The sequence below is a fragment of the Gossypium arboreum genome, chromosome 7 (assembly GCF_025698485.1).
Source record: "Gossypium arboreum isolate Shixiya-1 chromosome 7, ASM2569848v2, whole genome shotgun sequence".
NCBI lineage: Eukaryota > Viridiplantae > Streptophyta > Magnoliopsida > Malvales > Malvaceae > Gossypium > Gossypium arboreum.
This window is the reverse complement of record NC_069076.1, coordinates 100,991,783-101,011,639: the sequence shown is the minus strand read 5'-3', so window position 1 is coordinate 101,011,639 and position 19,857 is coordinate 100,991,783. Positions and strand designations below refer to the sequence as shown.

Here is a 19,857-nt window from a genome sequence, read left to right as displayed (position 1 = left end):
GGGACTTGCGTGCTTTGTGCACAAGTGTAATACTTAAAAGCCAAGTCAAATAACAACAACTGCATAAGAAAATAATAATTCAAATAGCCAGCGTTATTTGTATTTCCTTTTGTCTCTTAATCAAGGAGATTAAGCCACTCCCCCCCTTTTTTTTTAAAGTCAGGTCGGCTCATTAGATTAAAAAAATAACATGTGTCGTTATTTAATATGAAATTTTATATTAAAAATTATATGTTTTACTATGAAATTTAAGTAACTAGAGTTATAAATATTTTATTTTCATATTAATCTAATTCGAGTTATTTGCAAGGTTAGCTGAGTACTCTAGCGTTTGAATTTATCTGCATGCATATATGAAACCAGTGAAACGAACAAATCAAAGTTCTAATGATGTGGTATGCGTGTTACATCTGAATTCTTTATCAAATCAAATCATTACTAGCAAACAATACAGTCATTTGGATTTTAAAATTTTAGACTTATTTATATTTTTTATTTGGTAATTATAATATTTGAAATTTACAATTTTGGATTAATCTAAATTTATTATTTGGATAGAATTGAATTTAAATTTGGATTTTAATCAACTAATTTTAAACTTTAAAAACATTTTTTTCTAAAAAAAATTAATTATTTAGGAGGATTTTGAACATTGTTACTTGATCCAGACTGGATTGGTTGGTTGGATCAGGAAGCAGTCAATGTATTAGTATAGAGAAATGTATTAGATTAGTTGACTCAGAAATCAGTATAAATCAATTGATTAAGTGGTTGAACCGGTTGAATAATTTTTTATAATATTTTTTTATGAATTTTTAATGATTTATTTAACATTACTGAATGGACCAATTGAATCGATTAAATCAATTGAACTAGTAAACCAATGGCCTAATCAATTCGGCCACCATTTTTGTTCTAAAATATATTATAATTTAATATATATATTTTTATTATTGATGCAATTCTAAACATATCATTAATAGTTAAAATTAATATATTATGTACTAAGTTAAGCTGATTAGAGTGAGGTTATGCTAATGGGGAGTTAATGTTTACGTGGTAGTTAACTTTCCTATCTTGTTTGAAATTGAATTTTTGGTATAGATTATAACATATACATAAGTATTTTGAGTTGCAATTAATGTATAACAACTTTAACGAAAAGAAAAATGCTTAAAGAAGTTGAAAGAATTTGATGGTGTAGTGAATCAAGGTTGAGTCATGCCTTGAATATATGTTGATTTATGAGATATCTTAAGGTTTAAATATGATTTAGATTGATCGGGAAATATGTAAAGATGGTTAGATATATTTTTGAGGTATTTCAAGCTTAATTCTGGGTTTTCTGCATTCATGAATGTATTGATATTGGGAAGATGTATGGTACAAGTGCCATGTTTTCTCCTATTTTTGTTCATTTTGGCCTGAATGACTCCTGATTGCAACCAAAATTTAAAAGAAGCTTATAAATGTTTCAAATTACTTCAAAAAATTCTAATAAAGTTCAAATAAAGTTTTTAGGCTTTGATAAAGTTATGTGAAGTTAGTGAACTAAGTGTACCAATGTGGGATCCTTGGCTCGGGTAAGGAGTTGTACAAGTATTGCTTGTTTCGATTTTACTTTTGAAATCAAATTGATTTACTTATGTATACAACTTTTGATAAGGAATGATAAGGGACAGTGGAAGAAGATTTTATTCAAGTTGTTAAACTCGAGAAAGAAATATTTAGATTTGACTTGAAAACAAGAGACCAAATAGATTTAGGAAAATAATAAAAACAAAGAAAATGACTAAAATAATAAATTTAAGAATAAAGAATAAATATTCAAAGTAATAAATAAGCAATAAAATAAAGAGTAGAAGATGGACCCTTTGAGATATGAACCCCAATAAACTCAATTAATGACTCTAATCAGCTCTCCAATAAATAAAGAAAATCGGAAGAAAATTGTGTCTAAAAAATCATAAGAACGCAATCTTACACAAAGAAACTAACTTTTACAGTTGAAAATTTTATTAATAAACAAAAACAATTTTGTATTTAATGAATAATGAAGATGCATTCATATAGTTAGCTAAGTACACCCAAATAAGACTCTCAAGTATATTGAAAATATTTCAAAAAATCCAAAATTTGAAATAAATAACTAATTAAATAATAAAACCTAATAAACACAATATTAGGGCTCATATATAATAAAAATTAAGTCTAAAAATCGAATATAATATGATTTAAGCTAATAATTTTTGTAATAATCCCGTCCAAAAATTTTACTCGCACAATTTTCACTAAAACGATTACAACTTGAGCTTCCAAACTCGAAATTGAGTGATTTAAACTGTATTTCGAAGTTAAGAGAGAGATATTCGAACATTATAAAGACATCTCATCACAGAAATTCTTGAATCCCATTCAAAAAGTCATAACAAGTTGACTGATTTTTCAAATTTAAAAATTGACAGTTTTAATCAATAAAATTTAATAATTTTTACCCCTCCGTACATATATTAGCTTCATATTACAATCTATAAATTTTCGTTTCCAATTGCTTAATCAAATTAAATTTATATTTATCTTTTTATAACTAAATCGATTTCACCAAAGGTTCATTAAACATACATAAATTAAGCTTCATTCAGATCCAACATACATAACCTAAGCTTCACAACAATAAAAAACCTAATCACAACAACTACATAAAGATTCATCAAACATGCTGTAAATCTTCACTTCATTAGCAAAAGCAATACAACGTACAGGCCAACAAAACATGCTGTAAAGTAGCAAACTCGTTGCATCCTCCTCCTCTCCATTTCTTTTATTTTTTTGTAAAATACCAACAATAACATTTGTTGCCTGATAACTCATCGGTGGATCAAACCACTTAAAAAAGTGGCAAGGACAACGAAACCCAGACCTGCAAATTTGGCACCTAAAAAACCTTCTTCATGGACTATCATTTGACCATAAAGTTCTCAATAAGGCTTGTAATATGAATAACAAATTGAAATAACTTTAGGTTCTTCATTTCTTGGTATTAGAGAACACTGATCTTCCATTTCCTTCTTGCGTTCCTTCATTTTCCCTTCCCAATTTCTTTTCCTTACCGCTGCGTTAATCTTACTCTAGAGAAAAGGGCCCTCAGCAATGCAAATGTCCTCATTTTTAACGGGTAAACCTCATTTATATTAAAAGGTTAGGGTGACTAAAATGATAATTTTTTATTTAAATGTATAACAATAAATCGGGTTTTACATAAATTATGACGAAAATCATAATTTTAGAAAAAAATTCATGTCATTTTTTTATTTACTATTTTAACGAGAGTGACCAAAACGTTCAAACTATATAATGTTAATGCTTAAATTGTAAATATCTTTTTGGTGTCTAAAATGAAAATTATTAAAAATTGAGTGATAATCTATATAGTCTACCCTTTTAAAAATTACAAATATCAAATAGTCTAATTCCCATACTTAATTTTAAGAAATAAACCAAATAAATTTTTGTAAATTAAAATTTTAATACTTAAATTTTCAGTAATTAATTTTTTTAATTTATCAACCAGCTGCTAATTTAATTATTATAACAAATAGAAAATCTAGAATAATATTTTACAAACATAAAATTTAAACAAAAATTGGAATGAGTAGTTTTATCTATGGCTTGCCGGTAAAAACTCGTCTATTGTAAATCCATTCAACAATTAGGTTACTTTTGAATGCACTTTTACCTCCACTGCAACACGTTTAGAGTCACTTTTCGGCTCAATTGCACTGCTGCAATCCTTTTAGATTGCTAGGTCAAGCGCAGTGAAATCTTTCGCCAATGCACTGATGAAGTTTTTTTCAACCGGAGCTTTAAGCTCCAATGAAAATTTTATATCTCTACTGGTTTTTTTACACTTATACCCTTTTTCTTTTACTTATTACCACGTATCCTTCTTATTTTATTATTATGATTTTTCCTTTTACATTCTTTTATACTTTTAAATTTTACTTTCTTAAAATTTGAACTTAATAGCTTTTAAATTATTTATTTTACTTTTTAACTATTTAAAATTTTTATTTAATGTAATAAATTTTTTATAATTATATAGTAAGTTAACAGTCAATCCAAATTAACCTTAATTTTTCGTCTCACCATTTCACTCAGACGCCCATCGGCATCCAACTCGCCATTTTAAGCTCAGATACGCCGCACTGCTCGCATTATTATTCTGCCACGTGTTCACAATGAAATGGAGTTCTCTTCACGTTTCGTGCTAGCGGGTGGCTTTCTCACTTTGCTTAATGGCGCCTACTGACTGAAAATCTCGGTGGCATTTTTGCTATTTTATGAAAACAGTAGGGCCATTTAAAGTAATACAAAATGGAAGTGTGAAATTTAAAACCTTTTATTTCCTTCAAATTTAACGTTTCAGCAAATCGAGCCGCTTATGACAAAAAAAAAAAAATTGGGGCCGCTACCACACATCTCACGTATCAACTCAAAATCCTAACCGTCCACGTTCCAGCATAGCCAATCGTGCCGTTCCTTAATCTCATTGTTCTCCACGAAAATATCAATCCGTATTAATTAATCATGCAACTTTAAATAAATCCGAACAAGATCCCACCGCATTTTCTAAATCTGAGGGTTAACTTTTTGCCACGTAGCTGAATCGAAAAGCCAAGTTTAGTATACATTTTACCAATTTTTCCATTTTTAATTTATGATTTTCATTTTGTTTTTGGTTATTTTCGATCTAAGCCCTTACTCTCGTGAAACTGAAGGAAACCCTAGACTCGTCCCGTCTCTCACGGTAAAAAAAAAAAGAAAAAAAAGAAGGAATTTCAGAAAAAGAATTATCAACAAAAATAATTTTAAAAAATCGACAAATCTATTAGGGATTTAGGGTTCAATTCAAAATCCCTAGATTCTAACCTAGCCTACGCTCGTACTCTTGATATTCACTATTCGGCGGAGAAATTGATGTTCTTTTAAGCACCGATCCAGGTAACAAATGTAGTTTATTTCGATTTTCTTTGCTAATTGCTTGATTTGTTCAAAATAATCTGAATATACGGATATTGGGATTTATCGGCTAATTTATTGGAAATTTGAGGGATTTTTCGTTTTTTTTGAGTGCAAATTTGTTTTTACAGATCTGAATCATGTGTGATGTGAATGTGAAAAGTGGGGGATTTTGTTTTCCCTGTTTGGATTGAGGGATTGTTAATGGAAAATAGAATAGGAAACTCTCATGGAGCGGAAATTCCTAAGAAATCAAGATCTTTGGATCTTAAGAGTTTGTATAAATCTGGTGATTCAAAGGAGTCTTCTGAAAATAGGAGCTTGAAGAGGAAAGAAAGTTCGCAAGAAGGTGATGGTGAGAAGAGAAGTAATAATAATAACAAGAGAAAGAAGAGTAGGAAATCTCTGCCTCTCAGTAGTTTTAGAACCGTCCATGATAGCGATAGTAGCAAGAGTTTAACTGAAGTGTATAATGGGGGGTTCAGTTCGAAGTTGCATGATCCAGAAAGCTTGAAGAAGTTGGGTTTGAGCCAGAAATTAAACAATGGCTGTACTGCTGATGGCATTTCAGTTAGTTTGGGCAACAATGGTACTAAGATCCCAAGGCGTAAACGACGGTTTGTGGGCCGGAAAAAATTTGAGGATGGGCAAGCGCTGAAGTTGGCAGGGCGGTCTAATTGTAAAGAAGTTGTTAATGAGGAAGTGAAGTTAGTCAGTGAAGATTCTGGCATTCAGAATGAGTCTTTGAAGGTTAAACAGGATAAGATTGATGATTTTAAGGAAAACCGGAACAGTGAGTCCATTTCAATTCAGCATTTGAAGGAAGAAGATGGTGTTGCTGGTTACTTAGCTGTAAATGATGGTGACTCTTTGCTAAGAAAACCACAGAGGAAGCCTAGGAAGAGGAAAGATTCTGTAAAGAGTGATAAAAGTGTTGCTAACATGGCTGAGAGTTTAGTAGAGACTTGTGACGCCTTTCAAGAAGATGATGAAGAGAATCTAGAAGAAAATGCAGCAAGGATGTTATCATCACGGTTTGACCCATGCTGTACTGGCTTTTCTTCAAACAGCAAAGTTTCTGTGTCACCATCTGATAATGGATTATCTTTTCTCTTATCTTCCGGTCAGAATGCTAGTTCTGGGTCTAAGAATTTGTCTGGTTCTGAATCTGCTTCTGTTGATGCTTCTGGTAGGATATTGAGACCACGGAAAAGTCATAAAGAGAAGGTCAACTCAAGGAAAAGGCGCCATTTTTATGAAATTTTCTCTGGAGACTTGGATGCTGACTGGGTGTTGAATCGAAGAATCAAGGTGTTTTGGCCTTTGGACAAGAATTGGTATTATGGCCTTGTCTATGACTATGACAAAGAGAGAAAGCTTCATCATGTCAAATATGATGACCGTGATGAGGAATGGATAGATTTACGGAATGAGAGATTTAAACTCCTGCTATTTCCTAGTGAACTTCCCTGCAAATCCCAACGGAAAAGAACTCGGCGAGATAGAGGTTCTGATGATAGAATCAGGAATGTGAAGCTCAACAAAGAGAATGGAAAGAAAAATTTCATGACAGAAGATGACAGTTCTAATGGGAGCTATATGGATTCTGAGCCCATCATCTCCTGGTTGGCTCGCTCAACTCATCGTGTCAAATCCTGCCCTTCGCGATCCATGAAGAGACAGAAAACATCTGCTTCATCTCTTAGTTCTCCTGGTCAACCATTGTCGTGTGATGAAGCTGTTGATGAAAATGGTTGTCTCTATGAGGGTTCATTGAAGGGAAGCAAAGTTAAATTGTTCAATTCCACTGCATTGCCAGGCAAATCGGTTGGTAGCAGAAGGGTCCAGGATTCTTCCTTGGGTAGCACTAGTTACTCCAACAGAAAACATCCTATCGTATATTTTAGAAGGCGTTTTCGCAGGACAGATAATGTATTGTGTCATGCTTCTAAAGGCAATTGTATCACCAGTAGTGCTTCTGAATCTATCACATCCTTTGTCTGTGTTGATGAATTTCAGGATTTGGGTGTAGTTGATGCTTGCCTGGGAAGGCTGGATCCTGAACGAGATTTGTTGTTTAGTGATAATGCAGGGCAGTTACAATTAAATATCTCATTGATACATTCAAAACAATTCAGGCTTGGGTTGAGCTTCCCTGTGCCCTCTGTCTCAAATAACTTATTTGGTACAAAGTGCCTTTGGCTAGTTCGTACTTTTTTGTTGCTGCAGTGTGGTACAGTGATGACTGTCTGGCCAATGGTCCATATGGAGATCCTTTTCGTCGATAATGAAGTTGGACTCAGGTTTTTCCTGTTTGAAGGTTCCCTGAAACAGGCTATAGCTTTTGTTTTCCAGGTCCTGATGGTATTTTATCGACCCACTGAGCAGGGGAAGTATACTGGTATGCAGTTGCCTGTAACTTCAATCAGGTTCAAATTATCTTGTTCTCAAGATTTCAGGAGGCAGATTGTCTTTGCTTTTTACAACTTCCATGATGTGAAGCATTCAAAATGGATGTTCTTGGATTCTAAGCTGAAAAAACATACTCTGCTCAATAGGCAATTACCTCTGTCTGATTGCACTTATGATAACATTAAGGCGCTTCAGAATGGAACTAATCAGCTACTTGGTTCCCCTGCTTGCAAAGTCTCCTCATCAGTTGAGGTATGCTTGTTCTCCATGTTATTCTGATATTGAATCCTCATGTTTTTTTTTTTTTTTTTTGTGAGTATGTCTTACTTGTGATCACCCATGCCTCAAAAAATCTTTATATAGTTTTAGTTTTGGTTGTGTTCATTAACTATCAACCATAGGCTCCTGCGAGTTTTAAACTTGCTGTACAGTCTGAGATATTAATACCTTTCTTTTATTGTTGGTATCTGTATTAAATAGTATGAAATTTGTTTTTGTTGACCAGGGTTTAAGTAGGAGAAAGTATAGGCAGGGTATCAGCCTTATGGGTGTCTCCAGAGAATCTAGTTTTCTGAAACTTGGCCAGTTTTCTTGCAATTCTGAGAAGCTTAGAAATCTTCCTCGGTTTGCCCTTTCTTTTGGTGCTGCACCAACATTCTTTCTTAGTTTGCATCTTAAGCTAATTATGGAACGTAGTCTAGCTCGCATTAGCTTTGGCGATCATGACTCCATTGAGCAACCAGGAAGCTCTGGTAATTTGTTGTTGGATGACAGTTCTAGTAGAGATGACTCCATGAACAACAATTCTGAAAGTAGCGTAGAAAAAAATCTGAAGGCTTCATCGAAGGAAGTTGCTTCTGATGCTGAGTTAACATCTGATCTCTCTGGTTGTGGTAATGGATGCTTGAAAAAGTCCTCTCGAGAGTACAAAAATAATGATCAAATTGTTGATGGAACTTTTGCCAGTTCTCATGAACCTGAAGTTGGAGCCATAGCCTCAGTTCCATTACAAAAGCAACAATGTGACAATTCTGAGTCTCAGCAATTTGTTTTGTTATCAAAGTCTCCATTTGATGCTGATAAGGAGACTGCAAGGTCTGGTTCCATTTTGAGTGGCATTAGGGTTGAGATTCCACCCTTTGATCAATATGGAAAGCATGTTGACAGTGAATTACCCAGTACACGACAGTCTACTGATTTAACTTTGAATATGAACAGTGGCATTATCCCAAGTCCTAATCCTACTGCTCCTAGAAGTACATGGCATCGAAATAGAAGTAGTTCATCGATTGGTTTTCATGCTCATGGGTGGTCAGATGGGAAGGCTGATTTCTTTCACGGTAATTTTGGAAATGGACCTAAGAAGCCACGAACTCAGGTGTCATACTCAATGCCCCTTGGAAGTTTAGATTACAGCTCAAGAAGTAAAGGCCTGCAGCAGAGAGTTCTTCCTCACAAGCGAATTAGGAGGGCTAATGAGAAGAGATCGTCTGATGTTTCTAGAGGCTCCCAGAGGAACTTGGATTTATTATCTTGTGATGCAAATGTACTAATTACTATTGGTGACAGAGGATGGCGAGAATGTGGAGTGCAGGTTGTGCTAGAGCTTTTTGATCATAATGAATGGAAGCTGGCTGTGAAAGTGTCGGGGTCTATGAGGTACTCTTACAAGGCACATCAGTTCCTGCAGCCCGGATCTACCAATCGCTTTACACATGCTATGATGTGGAAAGGAGGAAAGGATTGGATCTTGGAGTTCACAGACAGGAGTCAGTGGGCTCTTTTCAAGGAGATGCATGAAGAGTGCTACAACCGAAATGTTCGAGCTGCTTCTGTGAAGAACATTCCTATTCCTGGGGTTCGCTTGATAGAGGAATATGATGAAAACGCAGTGGAAGTGGCATTTGTTCGCAGTTCTTCCAAGTACTTACGTCAGGTTGAAACTGATGTCGAGATGGCTTTGGATCCATCCCGTGTTTTATATGACATGGATAGTGATGATGAACAGTGGATTTCGATAATTCAGAAATCTTCTGGAAGTGATATTGGCAATTCTTTGGAATTGTCTGATGAAATGTTTGAGAAGATTATGGACATGTTTGAGAAGGCTGCATATACTCAACAGTGCAATGAGTTTACTTCTGAAGAAATACAGGAGCTCATGGCTGGAGTTGGGTCCATGAAAGTAATCACAGCAATCTATGGGCATTGGAAGCAGAAGAGGCAGAGAGTTGGAATGCCTTTGATTCGTCATCTCCAGGTATCTTTCAAAATGCTTATTTTTCATGCATTTGTTTCTTTGACTTTTATGTCTATAATGTCAATCCTTTTTAGTCTACGAGCAGATTGGAATTTATGGATTTATTTTGTACACTAAAAATGCAGGTCTATTGATTCTTAGTTAATTTCTGGATTCATCCTCAAAATTCACATAACAATCAAATCGAAATAGACTTTTTTAATTCATCTTCCCAAACATAGCATGGGGATTAGTAGTTGTATTTTGTAGGAGTTCATTTAAACCAATGTATTCTTTCTATTGATATTTAGACTTTTATCCAATAATTTCCAGCATCTTTTTTTTGTGTTTGGGTGATGCATTCAAGCTTAAGTGCGACTCCAAAGGACCGTAGGTGTCAAGCTTAGGATCTTTTCCTTGTTTCTTGTCTGTGTATTGCAATCAACCTTAGTAGCTTCTATGGAACCCATGGTGTAAAACTTAGGGATCTTTTGTATTATGTTCCTGGGTAAAGATGATTGATTGCCTTTTGAAGTTTTGACACTTAATCATATTAATTCTATTTTGTCGAAATTGTATTTTAGTGGCTATTCCTATTCATTTTAACACTTTGTTTGGATTGAGTTAGGAAAGGAAAAGAGGGTTTTAAGGGGAAAGGAATGGGTACTTCATTTCTTTGTTTGGATAGCTAAAATGTGTAAAGAAAAGTAAAAGCACGGATAATGAGCAACCCTGGTTTGGTTTATTGAAGGAAAGGAAAAGATAGATTATAATACATTTTGCTTCATATCCTTTTTAAATATTTCACCTAGCATGTTAATGATCTTGTGATTAAGTATTTGAAGTAAATTAAAAATGGAAGTAAAGAATAAAAAGCCAAGTATATGTATTACTTGTTAAAAAATATATTAAAAATAGTTCCTTTTTTTTTTCTGGAATTGTTTATGCTCGGCTTTTGTTTTGAATGATGTATACATACAGTTTTCTTGGGTTTTAAAGGGACTATGCCAAGTGGCCATTTATATGGTTGAAGACAATACTTTACTAGACTAAAATATAGGGACTAGAAAAGAAGAAATTTTCTTCATTGACTAGAAAAGAAGAAATTTTCTTCATTCTGGCAGGTGGGATCTTGTGTCAAGGTAAATACTTACATATCCACCAATAACATGCCTTAAGTTCTCATTCATAAAAGATAATTAAAATTGTCCAAGTATTGCCATATTGGAATCATAGACATACTATTGTGCTATAGAAGCCGAAATATTAACCAAAAAAATAGTTGATGAAGAGCACTTGAGAGGATTTGGCAATAACTACATTTGTAATGTCATAGTGCTTTATTTGGAATTTAAAGAAAACGGTTTGGATTAACTTGAAAATGAGGATTTGAGGGAAACCAATAAAGCAGTATATTATTGCTTCTATCTCCCATCTTAATTTAGAGCCTGAAGAGTTTTCAAGTTCATCTCTTCTGGCTGTAATTTTATCTGACAATTTTACCATGTTTCTTTGGTTTGTTTGTTGTTCATGTGGTTTGTTTTATCTGAAACATTTTATTACGTCCAACTTATTATAAAATATTTGGTTGTCATGCAGCCGCCATTGTGGGAAAGGTACCAGCAGCAAGTGAGAGAGTGGGAGCAAGCAATGTCCAAAGCTAACTCTAAATCCATTGAGAAGCCACCCATGTTTGCTTTCTGCATGAAACCCCGGGGTTTGGAACTTCCAAATAAAGGGTCAAAGCATAGATCCCAGAGGAAAATATCAGTTTCCGGTCAAAGTCAACATGCCTTGGTAGATCACGAGGGCTGTCATTCCTTTGGTAAATGTTCTTTACGCTCACTTTCTGCCTATTAATTTTTTAATTTTTTTAATATTTTCCTTTGTAAACTGTGTCCATTTGCTGTAATTTCAGGCAGAAGATCAAATGGCTTCCTGTTTGGGGATGAAAAGGTTCTATATCCTGCACATAACTATGAATCATTAGAAGATTCCCCACTGTCTCAAGCATCACCAAGGTCACGAGATGCTGGTAACATGGCGTATTTCCCAATGGGCAGTGATAGGTTTGATAAGAATCATATCAAGAAACTTCAAAGAAGCAAGTCAAAAAAGTATGGCAGTTTTCTACCATCAAATGGACCACAAATGATGGATTCATACAATCACAGGCTAATTGGCAAGAGAAATGGAATTCACCAATGGAACAGGGGCATTTGTGAGTGGTCAAGCCAGCGGCATTACTTCTCTGATAGCGTTCAAAGGCACGGTCCTGAACAGTGGGATAATTCTGATATTGATGAGTTCACATTGCGTGATGCATCTAGCGCAGCCCAGCATGCACTTAAAATGGCCAAGTTCAAGAGAGAGAAAGCCCAGAGATTGCTTTTTAGAGCAGATCTGGCAATTCACAAGGCCATGGTTGCTCTTGCAACTGCAGAGGCAATGAAAGAATCTTCTGAGGACTTAAATGGTGATGGGTAGAATGACCTATGCAACAGAGAGTCTAGGAGTGAATGAAATTAGACAGCGCCATTTTCTTGGAGCTGATGAATGCGTGAGAATAGATACCGTTTTCCCTGGAAACGGGTGGCCTGGAGTTGCCATTGACCGATCAAGTGGAGAGGTTCCAACAGGAAAGCTGTGGGCGTAGATTTTTGCTTTTGCTACATATCGTGGCAGTTCATTAACTTCACAGCTTTTTGGGGGCCCGTAGGTTCTTTTTAATCCCAGCAGCAGTTTACTCGGTTCGTAAAAACGATGTTTTGATCCTGCCAGTAAGCGGTGCATGGAATTTAGGCTGCTGATATCTGTACAGATTTTTTTTTTCTTTTGGGTCCGTGATCTCTTATTTTGTTCGTTTATTCCCCCTTAGCCTTGATATTGTCATATCACAGTAGCTGGTTAGCTCAAATAATACAGCATCCCGTTTGGAATCAAATTGAGGTTTCCTGTGTGATTGAAATGGTTGGAATTGATAGATATATGTATGAAAACAAAAGCGTACGTCTGAAGTGAAAACAGAAAATGCTGTAAGTAATTATTATTATCTTATAAGATGTTCACAGAGATTCATTAGAGGTCAAAAGGAGTCTTTTGTTGGCTTCGATTCCCCATCGTTTCAATGCGTCTGAAATTTCTCATTTGTAAGCGTTTATGTGAAACCACAGCAACTTCTTTTAAACCGTGTCGTCATTGCTCTATCTAATTTTGGTACCATTTCCTAATCGTGAGGGTATGTTAAGATCAAACTTTGATTGCAATGGGTTGTTTGGTGTGGGGTTCTGGTAAAGATGAATTTAAGGGATTCAACAGAAAATTATGGATTGAATGTATAAAATTGCAAATTGGATTAAAGTTAATGTAAAACTTTGATATTTAACTCCATTTTAAATAATTCCTTTACGTTTTTTAAGAAATTGGATCACATAATTTCTTAAGAGGATTTTGATGTTTAGATAATTCTTTCATGTATTACTGACTATTATTTTTTAGAAATTTTTCATGTTCAAAGTAAATTTTTTTACGTTTTATGAATTACTTAATTTTTTAAAATCTCAGGTGTAAATATGGAATTTAGTGGAAGAATTTCATTTATATTAAGGTCTTCAAAATTCTGACAACAAATTTACTTTAAATGGCTCAATTTTTTTTTTTTAAATTCCACTTAAAAGAAGTAATTTTTCAAAATTTCTCATTATTTTACATTGGCTAAATTATAAAATGTCAAATAAAGCCCCTTAAATTCATTTTTCTGTTGAAGTTCTTAGTGACCATTAAGTGCCAACATGGTAAGTTGACGTGGAAAAATGATAATGTAGCAGTTGAGGTATAAAAATGATAACGTGGAGGCTTCGTTTTTTTTTTCGGGGCTTAATTGATTATTTAAGAAATTTATTAAATTTAAAAATATCTAATTTTAAAAATATAAACTATAAAAATCATAAAAATTATTAGAAATTTATAAATAATTAGAAAAATACTTAAAATTATAGAAAGTTTTTAAATGTTTTAGATTTTTATTAGAAATATATATACAATTTATTATAAATTATTATAAAATAGTATAAAATTTTAGAAACTATTAATTTTAAAAAAATTACAAATAAGTTATAAAAATTAAAAATACAAAAATATTAAAATTAATAGAATTTTATAAAACAAAATTTTATTAGAAATATTAAAAACTATAGAAAAACTTGTTATTTTACTAGTATGGAATAGTATGGGGTTCTCGGTTTTTTTTTTTTTGATAGAGGGTTCTTGGTTTTGGTAATAAGGAAATGGAGGAGATTGAAGTGTGATGATTGTACTTGTATTAGGTGTAAAGTGAGGGGTTTAAGTGACGATGAGTTCAATGTTTGATGGCTTAAGGTGAGTGATGAGTATATGTATTCGTGGATTGATTTGATTTACTATTCAAAAATAAAAAATATAAAAATAAGTTTATCTTTAAAATTTAAGTGCAAGTACACAGTTTGATCAACGAGGAGCGTGAGAGGAAAACACTTGTATTTCAAAGAAAGATATCATTTTAATTGCTTCTATCTTTAAAATTTTTATAGGATTAAATCAATTTTTTATTATTTTTAAGAGGTTAAAGTACAATTTTATTTTTACTAATTTAAAATTTTAAAAATTTCAAAAAGCCTAAATAAAAAAAATTCCTATTTTAGGAGGGCTAGGCCCTATCGGCTCCTGGTTTTGTCCGTTATTATTTAAGCCTGTAATTAAACTGGTATGACGAATTAATCGATTACCAACTCGGTTAGGAAAAATATTTGAGCCTAATTTTTTTTTTTTAACAAAAACCAAACAGTTAGAAAAATAATGAGAATCTCATTTTGTAATTATATTAAATTATATTAATTAAAGATATTTTAATTTTTAAAACAGTCAATAAAAATAAAAATATTCAATTCAACCCACCCCACTTAGATCGGTAAAACTTTAAATTACAATCCAACCAAAACTTCGTTCTAATATATTATGTATTTTAAATAAGTGTTTTTAATAACACCCTTCACTTTATATCTTTTATATAAATAGATCTGTAGCATAAAAGGAAATTTCAAAAAGAGACAACAACTATTTCTCTTTCTTCAATCTGATTTTCTTTCTCTTTCTTTCTTTCCAAACACGCAGTTTCCCACTCTTTCACTCTCTAGAAATCTCCTCTGGAAGATTCTTCTATAACTTTGCAATCCTGTCTCTCTTTTCACTCAGAATAATGAGATTCTGATCTGTCATCTAAATTTACCTATCTTGTCTCTGTTTCTTTTAACTTTTTTTTTCTGGTTGAATTGATAGTTGTGAAATTTCTTCTTTGTGTTTTGTTTTGGGGAAAATGCTTCTGATTGAAAAAGGTTCTCCTCTTCTCTCTTAGAGAATCCGTTCCACTGCTTTTTGGTTCGATCTGAACGTGTTTCATTCACCCCCAGATCTGTCAACAAAATCTAGGGTTAGGGTTTATTTCTTTCTAACATTGTTAGATTAATTGACCAAATCAGCCCCTGGACAATGTGGTTCCTTTCTGTTTAGAACTCCTTTTGGTCGTCAACTTAAAATTTCCTTTTGTTTTGATTTTTGTTCCTCTGGAAATCTGCGATGTTAAGGCAATTCCTCAGTAAACTCCCACGGAAATCCGGGAAATCGGACTCGCCCGAGCTTACTAGGTCAACCTCGTGCACGACAGCGGGCTCCAGCCCGCAACCTCATCGATCCAACAGTTTGAATTTGGGTTCTGGCCGTCCCTGCGCTCCAAAACGGACATCTTCCGCTGTTTTTCCGGCAAGTGTTGTGGCGGGAATCGAGCCATTGTTGCCATTCAAAGATGTACCAAATTCGGAAAAGATGAATCTTTTTGTGAGTAAAGTTAGCCTTTGTTGTGTAACTTTTGATTTCACTGACCCGACTAAAAATTTAATTGAAAAAGATGTTAAAAGACAAACCTTGCTAGAGCTGTTGGATTTTGTGTCTGGGTCCGTTAGATTTAGCGAACCTGCAATTTTAGCCACGTGTAGGATGTGTGCTGTGAATTTGTTTAGAGTTTTCCCACCCAATTATCGGTCTGTTGTGAGTAATGGAGGTGAAAATGATGACGAGGAGCCGATGTTTGATCCGGCTTGGCCACATTTGCAAATTGTGTATGATTTGCTAGTTAAGTTTATCACTTCTTCTTGTCTCGATGCAAAAGTAGCTAAAAAGTATATAGATCATTCCTTTATTTTGAGATTGCTTGACTTGTTTGATTCGGAGGATCCAAGGGAAAGGGATTGTTTGAAGACTATACTGCATAGGGTTTATGGGAAGTTCATGGTTCATAGACCTTTTATTCGGAAGGCTATAAGCAACATATTTTATCGGTTTGTTTTTGAGATTGAGAGGCATAACGGCATTGCTGAGTTATTGGAGATTTTCGGCAGTATAATCAGTGGATTTGCTTTGCCTTTGAAGGAGGAGCACAAGATCTTCTTGTGGAGGGTTTTGATTCCTCTTCACAAGCCAAAATCTTTGGGTGTTTATTTTCAACAATTGTCTTATTGCGTTTCTCAGTTCATTGAGAAGGAGCCGAAGTTGTGTAGTACAGTGATACGGGGGTTGTTGAAGTACTGGCCCATAACAAACAGCCAGAAGGAGTTGATGTTTCTCGGTGAGTTGGAAGAGATTTTGGAAGCCATTAACATGGTGGAGTTCCAAAAGGTTATGGTCCCATTATTCTGGCGGATTGGCTGTTGCATTAACAGTTTCCATTTCCAGGTATTTTTCTTTATATTTTGATATGTAATCTTTATTAACATTAAATTGTGCTATTTTCTTTAGTTATTGATCTCATACTCAGTATTTTACCGTCTTCCTTTTATCCAAAGTGGTGCATGACTTGTTTTTTTATCCCCTTCTTGGAAAAGTTTTTATCATGCTCTGCACCTTCTATTTCATTCTTTTTTCAGTGTTAAACTTTCTAGAATATCACGTTAAAGGATGCATCCATTAATGTGTTAAGAAATGCAATTACTAGTCTTTTGTCTGAAATGTATGAAATGTTTCTTGTGATATTTTATTCATGTGAACTTTAGTTGCATTTATTCATGCTTGGGCGTGCATCAATTTCTTAAATAGTTGACCTTTAACCTTTTTTTTACTATGTTTGACTACAAATGAGCATAACTTGGGGATAGGCTCTGATCTGGTAACTTACATAATGTCTAAATCTTGGGGTTGATATTGTGGTTGGTTTTAATGAATATTAGCTTATGTTTATATCCATATCTGACCTAAAGTAAACCTTACTCAGGTCAACTTGGAGCCTGACCTCTGTTTGTGGGGTATCTTTGGATGTCTTATGAGGGTTGAGAATGTCATGGTTTTTGAGGCTATTAATTCGGCATAATGGTTTATTAATATAACTTAACAGTTAGAAAACATTATACCTAACCAGCTATGAGAACTATTTCTCTTTCTTTTCCAATAATAGATTTATCTATCTTGCAACCAGCCAATATTAATTGACTATAAGTTGTTTATCAACTATCTTGCTACCAACCAATATTAAGCTTTGCTTATGCCTTCATCTTGGACCAAAAGTATGTTTACTTTCAGTTAGTGACTGCAATTTTGTTTGTTTAAACATTTGCTCTAAGTTTGTAAGGTTATCAAGCTAGGCTAGGCTAGGCTAGGCTAGGCTAGGCATAAAAGTAGTGATGTGCTAAAATGGCTTTCTTAAGTTACAAGGCTACTTGTTAACTCTAAACTCTTGGCTAGAGTAAATTCCCTCATTTGCAATAAGTTTGTAACTACAATAAAAGCTGTCTTGACCTTAGAGGATATTTTGGTGGACTGCATGCCATGAACTTCTTGAATGTCTAGTGTTCAACTGTTGTGCCTTCTGTTCTTTAAAAAGAGTTCTTTCTTGGCCTTGTTATCTCATATGGTGTTCATAATTATTATAAGATGTTAGTCATTTACTTGTTTGATCGTCAAAAAGAAATAATAAGTTTATTCTATTAAATATACTTGTTTCAGGTTGCTGAAAGGGCACTTTTCTTTTGGAATAACGATCAAATTGTAAACCTAATTGCACATAACCGGCATGTGATTTTGCCCATCATACTTCCAGCCTTGGAAAAGAATGCCCAGAACCATTGGAATCATGCGGTGCTCAACTTGACAATAAATGTCCGAAAGATGTTCATGGAGATGGATGATCAACTATTCATATCTTGCCATATTCACTTTAAGGAGGAAGAGGCCAAGGTAAGCATATTAGCTGAGAAACGGAAGGAAGCATGGAAGCAACTAGAAAATGCTGCCAGTCTCAAGCCAATAGCTGGAAATACCGCTGTATTGGTAACTCCTTTGGCAACACCAATTGCCTATTAACTGCTTTCCAGAACTGGAGTTTCCCTAAGTTTTTTGATATTTCTTTTTCTCCCACCTTTTGCAACAATGGGAAATTTATGCAAATAGCTGCCTTTTCAAGTGGTGGGAACCTCCTCCTTTTTTTCCTGCATGTTCCATTAGCAGCCGTTTCCTGTAATTTGCTTTTATGTATTCTCCGTGCTACTGTATGGGATATTAATTGCTTCCTTGGAAAGATCATGGGGAGGTCCATGCAGTGATTTATGCAAACTTTATGTATCAACTAATTTTGTTAATTCTCTCACCTTAACTTACACAGTTGTGCCAATTTCTGTTGATAGTATTTTTCTTGCAACATTGGATTAGTTTAACTGAATATTAACTGCATTGGAGTGGAATACTGGAAAATGCTTATATATATTTATAAAATTTTATTACATTATTTAAAATAATTGAGGACAAGGTTTAATTTGACATTTTTAGGGGATATAGGAGTGCATTTTAAGCTTGCCATATTTATTTGTCAAAACGTACATGCTTTATAAGAATAAATTTTTGAGACTCAAATGGTCAATGTACAAGTGTTTTTACTTGGGTTTATTATTTTATTAATATAATGAAATATAAATAAAATATTCTAATTTCGAATAAAAAAGATTTTAATAATAAAACAATTCAATTTATAATCGTAGAATATTAGAAAATATGTAATTTTTCTCTCGTTTAGCTCTATAGAGATTTCCCAGAAGACGTTTCACCTTCTTCTTCTGTTAACGGCGCATAACTTCCCGTTTCAGTTCTTCTCTTTTATGGTTTCCGTTTTCTCACGTTTGCTGGAAACCAACTCTTCTTCTTGTTTCTAGTTTATCCTTACTGGTTTTTTTGATTGTCAGAGGGTGGCTTGCCGTATTAGTTCCCTATCATTGTTGGTTATGCTAGTAAGCATGCAATTTTTACGTGCCTTTCTTTTCTTTGTTTTAGGGTTTCTTAAGATCTAAACTGGTTTTCTCTTCTTAATCGAAGGATCTAGAGTTCTTATGTTCGCTCTTATTGGTGGAACCTTTAATCATTAACAGTTAGTTGCTTGGTCAGTTTAAAGTTATTTTCTTTTCATCTCGTGTCTCCTTCCCACCAATAAGATCTGTGGTGTTCATCTCCACAGTAGGGGTTAGGAGTCTATAGTTTTTTTGTTTCATCAGGAAACATTCTCAATCATTGTTCTTATCCTTTGAAGATTTCCCTATATATTTCGAACCTAGTAAGAGATGCAAAACACACGATTTCAACTGTGGCAATAGTGATAATTTATTAAGCAGATCCAAAGCATCAACAGTTTACGTTCCTCCGCACAAGAGAGTGACGGAAAGAGAATCTGAAAGAATAGTGATTCTGAGGATGATGAAAGTAGGGATATGGGCGACGAGGAGATTCATGATATGGAGACGTATCCACCGTTGCATGTTGAACCAGGGGCAAGAGCTAGAAGGAGTCCGATTATCAACACAAATGATGACATCGTTCGAAATCAGATTCCTTTCTGGAACCAAACTGCAGTGGCGTATCTGTTGGATGCGATAACTTTTTCTGCTCGAACCATGCAAGGAATAGTCAGGGAAGCATGGGATCTACCAGTAAGAGTGGACGTGATTAGGCGACGATGGAAGTTTTTATTATTTCCATTTCGAATATAGCATGGTTTGATCCATGTGCCTTGGGACCTAGGCTTTGGATAGTGAAAAATGTTTGGTTAAAAGCCAAAATCGGCTCAAATCATTCTCACATGACACAGAACCGTTCAGTAAAAAATTATTATTATAAATATCACA

At 34.1% G+C, this 19,857-nt stretch overlaps 2 protein-coding genes across 2 annotated transcripts; both read left to right on the top strand.

Moving 5' to 3' along the window:
- Positions 1–4,543: 4,543 nt before the first annotated feature.
- LOC108450750 (uncharacterized) lies at positions 4,544–12,761 on the top strand. Its single transcript, XM_017748510.2, has 5 exons — positions 4,544–5,001; positions 5,151–7,683; positions 7,937–9,691; positions 11,270–11,495; positions 11,589–12,761. Exons 2-5 carry the CDS (start codon positions 5,224–5,226, stop codon positions 12,155–12,157), a joined length of 5,010 nt encoding a protein of 1,669 aa, XP_017603999.1. The 5' UTR covers positions 4,544–5,001; positions 5,151–5,223; the 3' UTR covers positions 12,158–12,761.
- A 1,932-nt stretch (positions 12,762–14,693) lies between these two features.
- LOC108456155 (serine/threonine protein phosphatase 2A 57 kDa regulatory subunit B' kappa isoform-like) lies at positions 14,694–18,345 on the top strand. The gene is made up of 2 exons (XM_017754757.2): positions 14,694–16,432; positions 17,696–18,345. The coding sequence occupies exons 1-2, from the start codon at positions 15,281–15,283 to the stop codon at positions 18,050–18,052; spliced, it is 1,509 nt and encodes a 502-aa protein (XP_017610246.1). The 5' UTR covers positions 14,694–15,280; the 3' UTR covers positions 18,053–18,345.
- The last annotated feature ends 1,512 nt before the right edge of the window (positions 18,346–19,857 follow it).

Coding starts and splice junctions, on each gene's coding strand:
- LOC108450750 (XM_017748510.2), top strand. CDS start 5,224: ATGGAAAATAGAATAGGAAACTCTCATGGAGCGGAAATTCCTAAGAAA. Junction 7,684..7,936: donor AAGTCTCCTCATCAGTTGAG/GTATGCTTGTTC, acceptor TTTGTTGACCAG/GGTTTAAGTAGGAGAAAGTA. Junction 9,692..11,269: donor CTTTGATTCGTCATCTCCAG/GTATCTTTCAAA, acceptor GTTGTCATGCAG/CCGCCATTGTGGGAAAGGTA.
- LOC108456155 (XM_017754757.2), top strand. CDS start 15,281: ATGTTAAGGCAATTCCTCAGTAAACTCCCACGGAAATCCGGGAAATCG. Junction 16,433..17,695: donor TTAACAGTTTCCATTTCCAG/GTATTTTTCTTT, acceptor TACTTGTTTCAG/GTTGCTGAAAGGGCACTTTT.